Raw genomic sequence first — 8526 nt, 5'->3', positions numbered from 1 at the left:
TGATGCACCTGAATATAACCAGAGGGTCAATAAAGACAATTTAAGAGAATAAAACTATGTATTTCAGCATGAAAGCTCTTATTTTTATTGTGTGACCATGTCAGTAACATAACTACATCTCTGCTGTTTGTAACAAACCAAATCATGTGAAAAAAATCATGGAGTTGCAATTATTTTAGTTGGATGAACAGCTTTCTCAGTATAAATAAAAGCGCTGGGAGCGCGAGAGGTACCTATTGAAGATGGCGGCTGGACTGATACGTCCTCTCCCAATAGGCAGCGGCAGTCCGTAGGGTATCTCCTGTACATGTATCTACGCTGTGGAGTGTCTGTCATTCAGCTGAAGACACAGATATTTGTATAGAAGTAAAGATGGGCAGGAGTTCACCATTCTGTGAAAAATAGTATATAAAAGGTATTGAAACAATATCAAAATAATTTTCCTCCACTTACAATTGGGAAGATTTTATTTACACCATCACCTACAGTTTGAATCATCAAAATATTTTAAAATTCTGGAGAAATCTGCATTCAAAGAACAAGGCTGAGAAGTCAGTATTTAATGCTTGTAATCTTTGGACCCTCAGGCAACTCTGCATTAAAAACTGMTCTGATTCTGTTCTAGAAATCACTTGTTGCATCAAATGTTTTCAGTTGTTGAGAGGCCTGGACTGCAGGCAGACCAGTTCATCACTTCTGCTCTTCTACTAAAAAGCTGTCCTTTTGTAATGGATGCAATGTGATTTAACGGTCTTGCTGAAAAATGCGGGACCTTCCTTGAAAAGGACATTTAATGTTTAGTCTTGTACAAGAATTACAGGAGATGTAATGGATAAAAATAAAAGATACCTGGTTTCTGTTTAACAAAATGATGTTGCTTTATGGTGGAAAGCAGCAAAACTTAGAATTTCAGCTTTTTTTAATCAGTTTGACCTGAGGTTGTCTTTTGCATTTTTCTTTATTTTTTTAAACAAACAAACAAAAAAATAGTTTTCTATCACAAAAAGTTGTCAGACAACACAAAACCCAAACATACACTTGTATCTTTAACTTATATTAAGTTTTACTTTTTTTTAAATCTTGTGAAAAAAAATCATATTTTTACAGCATCCTAACTTGTCCTCCTATGGAAAAGACTTTATCTTTAGAGCAAACTGTTGATAAACAACTTGAAGCTGTGCTAAAACCTGGATCAGCACATCCATATCTCCCTGAGTTGGACCAAGCTGCAGACCACAGGCAGTTCATCTGTACACAGTTGAATTATCAAGTACAATTATCCCACAAASAAAAAAACAGAAGCAATGCCAAAGGCTCAAAAAGCCATGGGTGACTGTCCCTGCTCTGGTGTGGTCCTTGTATGTTTGGCATCTTTAACTTGGCTGGGGTCTGTTCCTGCACCACTGGAGTCCTTTAGAGAGGTTATCATAGACGGGATCAAACTGTCGAGTTCCTGACGGTGCCCGGTTTCAAGAAGCCACTCCTGGAACTTTAATTCCACCAACTCCCGGAACTGTTGCTTCTGTTCTCTACAGAAAAAGACATCCAGGAGAAACTCAWCAAAAATTTAATATGTAAAAATCATAAAACAGACTATAAAAACTGATAAAGATAGGAAAATTCCAATTTAGTCACGCAAAGTCTAACTTTGTGGGCTCTGTTTAGCCTTTTCCGAAAGAGGTTTCTCCTGTGAAGAGTATCTGAGCTATAGAGCACCGAAGAGTTTGGGTATTTTTAYGTATTTGGTCAAAATCCCATTGATTGATACTTTTTTCTTTCAGTTTTACAATTTAGTCTACGCTCTWTGTAGAGTTACCAAAAGTCATAACACACTATTATACACATTTTGTTGTACAATTAATATGTTCTCAAAAATGCAAGACAAGATAAAGTTTTTTTTTTTATTTATTTTTTTTTACATAATGACTAAAGCTGAAGTCTGTTTGGATGTTTTGTGTCATTGTAAAGGTTGGGGTTTATGCTTTGCTTTTAAAAACAAGGCTGGAATTCATGATGACATCACAGGGCTCTAGACTAACTTTTTGCACTGGTTGCACTGGTGCACCTAACCTTTTTTTCTTATGCGCACCAGCACAAAAGTTATGTGCACCCAAATTTTCAACCACGTCGCATTTAGCATCAGAGTTTTACAGGTTATGATTTTTAATCACTGTTCAATAAGGCAACATTAACTCGAAAATAATTAGTTAACAATCTAGTAAACATAATGCTCTTTATTTGAACCAGAATTGTAGACATTTAACTTACTGAAAAGTATTTAAAGTGATTCTATAAAATTCTAAGTGCAAATGTTTAAGGGCTAAATGTCTTATAAACATATTAAACATTTCATGGTTACATTTCTTTAGACACYKGYCCCTCAGATGGACAACTCCTGTAGTTTGGCCCTATGGATCTTTGGCCTTGGATAAACCAGAATGATGAACAGAGAATATTGATAAATAACGGAAGTATTACTGATATTTATCAAAAGGTTGTGCAGATTTTTTAAAAATAATACCACATAACACTCTGCTATCATTAGCTGAATCTTATTATATTATTTCACTTAAATATCTAATATGTCTTGTTTTATCCTCCTGAGACCCAGAAGAACCTATTTCAGATACTTGGAATGTAACTGTGGTGAAACCGATTAAGTGTAACAGTGGACTGCCATACGCGTGAGCTTCCTTCCTCATGCTGCTGAAATGATCTGCGGCGCTCAGACCCCGACTGTTAAATTAACAAGATGGACTTAAGAGCGAGCAACCGTCCACATCTTGTTTTCATCTCCACGGTTAACAAGAAAAACAATGTTGTACAAACTCCGATCTGGGTGAAAAAAAAAAACAAAAACAAAAAAAACAGTTGTTCGCTAGGCATGTGCGCGCGCATGTGTGTGTGCATGTGTGTGTGTGTGTCTGTGTACAGATTTTTGCTTCATGGTGGGTACAATTATCGACCATTTCCCTGGTACACAAAGCCAGGTGAGGTTAGGGTTTGGGTCAGGTGTGTAGCCTACCTGGGAGGTTATGGTTGGCTACAGGGGCAGGGAAATGAATAGAAGCCAATGCAAAGTCCCCATGAGGATAGAACAACAGTGTGTGTGCGCGCGGGAGGTGTGGAGTGGAGCCCGGGAGCAGAGCGCTGTATTATAGGAGAGATGGAGACTGTCGGCAGCTGACTGTTATGGTTGATACTGCTGAATTCATTTTTTTTAATGGAACATGATGGAAACTTTTTGTTTCAGCTGGCGACCGCTCCCCCCTCCCCCTCGAATGATTGGTCGCACCAGTGTGACCAGACATTTTTTTAGTCGCACTATTAGGAAATCAGGTCGCATTTGCGACCAAATTGGTCGCACTCTAGAGCCCTGCATCACTCCTGACAAACAATGTTGCCTGGTGTGATGATGACCATGGCAGAGATATTGTATGTACAGTATGCAGCTGAAACAGCTGAAACAAATATTTCAACATTATTATTTCAATGTTAACATTTTAATATAACATTATATTTATTATAGCCTTTAGAAAAATGTTTTTTTGGAGAGGTCAACTTCCAATAAATGTCACTTTGGAAATTCTAACAGCTCACTTTTACTCAGCACCTTTACTTTCGTTACTTAAGTACTGTAAATGTCAGACACTATAAGACTTTGCAAATTTCCCCACTGTGGGATCATTAAAGTTTTATTTTATCTTAAAGTTTTTATCTTATCTTACTTAAACTTTTACCAAAGTAATTTTATGGTAAGATACTTTTACTTTCACTCAAGTATTGCTTTGAGATACTTTAAACAAGACTGCATCAGAGAACCATAAGAAAACCCACGTGAGCTCAAGGAAAATGTGCATTTTTCATCTAGACAGGCCACAGAGGCTGGTAGGCATACCTGTGGCCTTCTGGTTGTGAGGAGACAGTTCTAACCACTGTTATACCATTGGAGGTAAGGCTGTGTTGGAGACACTATTTTACAGTATATCATCCCACAAGTTCTTTACTGTTTGCAGTTTGGAGTGTTGAGGGCCTCTTTGACACTTACTTGCTCAACTGAGCCTCCATCACCATTTTCTGCCAGCTCTGAATTCTCTTCTGCTTTTCAGCCACTGCAGCCTTGTACTCGTTGGGTAACCCACCGGGCACCTCATATGTGTCGCCCTCCATCTGGAAAGGCACAGCCAGAATATGAAACTCCGATGGGGGCAACAGACGATAGCAGGCAGCATTCTGGCTGGACGACAGGTTGGGTGCAGAACTTGCTAGGCCGTCGGTCCCTAAAACCAAAGGCTGATTCCAGACATTGGGAACCACAGCAAGCCCCACACTGGCCATGTGGTCCTCCAGTGAGGGGTAGAACGTGTGGAAAGGACCCAGAATGATGTCCGTGTTTCCAGGCAGGAGCAGCGGTCGCGTGGGGGTCAGTGTGTGGACAGTGCAATGCGAGGAGGCACCAATTGCAACTCTGCCAGCCACACAGACCACACGTATGTTCTGGCAGCTGTAGATGTGGACACAGGTCTGGACTGGACCCAGAACCACTGTGCTGTTACAGCACTTATCTACACTGACGGATCTAAAACACATACAAAAAACTATAAATGAACTACAGCTCCTCAAAAAACGTTATGCATATAAACAGAAACCAACTATACCTGAGAGGAGAGAGAAGGTATATGAAGGCATCAGAACATCTGTGAATCTTTATATTGGCACCGGTCAGCTTGTCTGATGTTTTAGCCAGAGTCTGTTTAAAGACTTGGGACATCAGCACCATCTTACTGCCAGGTGGAGCTATGTGGGTATTCCTGGCTATCCTGGCTCTTTTCATGGCCCCTTCCACTGGAATGCACACACAACAAGCAGACAATTGAACATTTGTTCACAGGATGCAGACTGATAAAAAGCTACAATGCCAGAAGATTCCCACACACCTTGTTGAGCCCAGGCTAGTTTCTTCCCTGAGCGAAGGCATGCAGTGATCCCAAAGGGGTTGAGGACAAGGSTGTGTTGTAGACAAGAGAGGAGCTTGTGCAGGGTGAAGGAATGGCTCAGTGGAGAGTACCCAGCTTGTGTTTGGAGGGGACCCTTGGTCAGCAGCCGGTGGACTGGCTGAGCAGGTTTTCCATGACCAGCTGAACCTTCCATGAGCAGACCCAAGCTTCGCACAGCCTCCAGTGATACCTGGTAAAAACACAGATGTTTGTTCTAAATAACTATTTTAAGTCTAGATTTCAAAAAGCACTGTTGAATATGGCGTTCATGTAAAATGTTTACAGACACTCAATAATATAAATGTTGGGCAAAATTGGGTCTCTTTTAAAAGTGTTATTTCTTCAGACAAAAAAATTTATTTTATATGAAAAAAACCCACAAGTGAAGTTTTTTAAACCAACAAAGCAAACAGGTTACACATGTACCCAGAACTTTTGCTGAGCTGAGCTCCCTGACTAAAACACAATTTTTTCTATTTGAATAAAACTGACTATAAGTCTAAAATTTAGTTTATATTTCTACACCTTACCTGTGGATGATTAAAGGTACAGTGATACAAGTCTTTACCTCAAACTAATTGAGCTACTTCAACTACATCATAACATTATCTTATCTGTAGATAGGGATGATCGACAGCCGCAAGTTGGATAAAATTAAGAGTAATGTCCTACCATACATGAGTACATAATGTTGTGACAGACAGGTCGGCCCATCAATATACAGTCATGTGAAAAAGTTTGGGCACCCTTGTTAATTTTCCTGATTTACCTTTATAAATCATTGATTGTTTGGATAAAAAAATCAGTTAAATATATCATATAGGGGACAAACACAGTGATATTTGAGAAGTGGAAGGAAGTTTATATGATTTACAGAAAGTGTGCAATAAATGTTTAAACAAAATTAGGCAGGTGCATAAATTTGGACACCAAAAAAACCCTTAACTCAATACTTAGTAGATCCTCCTTTCACAGAAATAACATTCTCTTAACACTTCCTACGGCTTCTAATGACAGTCTGGATTGTGACTGAAGGTACTTTAGACCATTCTTCTTTACAAAACATCTCTACTTCATTCAGGTTTGATGGTTTCAACCATAGACAGCTCTCTTTAAGGGACACCACAGATTTTCAATAATATTCAGATATGGGGACTGAGATGGCCATTCCAGAATGTTGTACTTGTTCCTCTGCATGAAGGCCTTAGTAGATTCTGAGCAGAGTTTAGGGTCGTTGTCTTGTTGGAAGATGCAGCCCCGGCTTCAGCAGCTTCAGCTTTGTCACTGATTCCTGGACATTGGTCTACAGAAACTGCTGATATTGATTGGAATCCATGCGTCCCTCAACTTTAACAAGATTCCCAGTCCCTGTACTGGCCACACAGCCCCACAGCATGATGGATCCACCCCCACATTTTACTGTAGGTAGCAGGTGTTTTTCTTGGGAGTGCTGTGTTCGTTTTCCTCCACGCAAAASGRCCCTTGTTCTGCCCAAATAACTATTTTAGTTTCATCAGTCCACAGCACCTTATTCCAAAATGAAGCTGGCTTGTCCAAATGTGCTTTAGCATACCTCAAGCAGCTCTGTTTGTGATGTGAGTGGAGAAAAGGCTTCCTCTGCATCACTCTCGCATACAGCATCTCCTTGTGTAAAGTGTGCTGAATAGTTGAACGATGCACAGTGACCCCATCAGCAGCAAGATGAGGTCTTTGGTGCTGGTCTGTGGGTTGACTCTGACTGTTCTCAACAGCCTTCACTTCTGTTTATTCCAGATTTTTCTTGTTCTGCCACTTCGATCCTTGATTTAAACTGTGCCTGTGGTCCTCCATTTTCTCACAATGGAGAGTGAAAGCTGAAATCTCTGAGATAGCTTTCTGTATCCTTCCCCTAAACCATGACGGTGAACAATCTTTGTTTTCAGCTCATTTGAAAGTTGTTTTGAGACTCCCATGCTGCGACTCTTCAGAGAAGATGCAAAGAGGAGAAAAACCTACAATTGCCTGCCTTAAATGCCCTTTCTCATTATTGGAGTCACCTGTGTATGGAGACTAAGGGTCACTGAACTTACCAAACCAAATTTAAGTCCCCATAATTAGTTCTAAAGGTTTTGAAATCAATAAAACGGCAACGGTGCCCATATTTATGCACCTGCCTAATTTTGTTTAACCAATTATCGCACTCTTTCTGTAAATCATATAAACTTCATTTCACTTCTCAAATATCACTGTGTTTGTCCCCTATATGATATATTTAACTGATTTTTTTTAATCCAATCAATGATTTATAAAAAGGTAAATCAGGAAAATTAACAAGGCTGCCCAAACTTTCATTTGACTGTATATTGACAAGCTGACACCTGAACATATTGACATGCATATAAATATATTATATTGTATTGTATTATATATTATATTATATTTATTATGATGGTTCGACACCACCTACAAAGAACATCAGCTGTGACACCTCTGATGAAGACCAAAGTAAAACGTCGAAGCATGTCAGGTATGTCTGAAGAGACATAAAATGACTCAGTGTCTAGTAACAAAAGAAAGATTTTAGGATTTGTTAAATATAGACAATATGAACCTCATTGGATTATTATGTGAAAGTTTTGGACAAGACTGTGACAAGCTTCGTCGGCTGGACAAATTGGAGCTATAACAGGCGCGCCAGACAAACCATCTACCGGTATGTTTTAGTCTCCACTGCCGAGATGAGGGGTAATACCAACCARCCTCATCATTAAAAATATGATCAAACCAGCAACGCCAAACAGATGATCAAACGAGCGCAGATGGCGTTGGTAAAGGAACACATCAGATGCATGATACAAGATCAAAGACCTGGAGTTAGATCTGCAGTGTGAATTGGAGGACTTCAAGCATCAGTATTCCTTCAACAAACAAATGGAGGTAATGCTCAAAGAACACAATATGTATGAATATGAATATGAGAAAACAAAGAAGCGACACATCAAAAGGTTGGAAAATCTGATGGCCAAGAGGGACAAAATTAAATGCAAAATAGTGATGAACGACAAATGGATAAGTAATCATTCAAAATACAACTAAAATGAGTGGGTGAAAAATATACTGGCAGGCGGCCTTAAAGTGTAACTTACCCCCCATGTGAAAAGATAACTCCGCCCCAAGGCGAAATTTGAAAAATGCATCAAAGTGGGTAGGGGAGGGGGTGTGGGTGGGGAAGGGGAGTTAAGAGAGCGGAGGTGTGGCCAGGACGAGAGAACGTGACAGCTAGCATTAGTATAATTGATGCTACATGGAAAGTGACCACAGTATCGCAGACAGTTACATCTCTGAACGTCTGAGGTGGAGGATTTTCACCCCACACCAGCACCGGACAGAGGAGGAGGAGCGCTCCAACAGCCTGACAGAAAAAAATAAAAGCACGCAGCTTTTCACAAGATTGCTAGTTAAATCAGGAATAAAAGTGTTCTTGTTTGACTGAAGTTCGGTCCGGTTCCCATACATTTCAACCTCTTTAGAGGTTTACCTGTATAAAGAG

The 8526-nt window shown here is 39.8% G+C and overlaps 1 protein-coding gene across 1 annotated transcript in view; it reads right to left on the bottom strand.

The window, feature by feature from the left end:
- Positions 1 to 449: 449 nt before the first annotated feature.
- Positions 450 to 8526, bottom strand: part of tbccd1 (TBCC domain containing 1) — a 19301-nt gene continuing 11224 nt past the window's right edge. Inside the window, exons 6-9 of the mRNA XM_014026121.1 lie at positions 4938 to 5187; positions 4659 to 4845; positions 4049 to 4579; positions 450 to 1529 (exon numbers count right to left, since the gene is read on the bottom strand). Coding sequence (XP_013881575.1) covers positions 1316 to 1529; positions 4049 to 4579; positions 4659 to 4845; positions 4938 to 5187 — 1182 coding nt within the window. The 3' untranslated portion in view covers positions 450 to 1315. The remainder of the gene's footprint in view (positions 1530 to 4048; positions 4580 to 4658; positions 4846 to 4937; positions 5188 to 8526) is intronic.

This window comes from Austrofundulus limnaeus, unplaced genomic scaffold (genome assembly GCF_001266775.1).
Source record: "Austrofundulus limnaeus strain Quisiro unplaced genomic scaffold, Austrofundulus_limnaeus-1.0 Scaffold526, whole genome shotgun sequence".
Lineage (NCBI taxonomy): Eukaryota > Metazoa > Chordata > Actinopteri > Cyprinodontiformes > Rivulidae > Austrofundulus > Austrofundulus limnaeus.
Note: the sequence above shows the minus strand (reverse complement) of the source record. Positions and strands in the feature narration are given on the sequence as shown.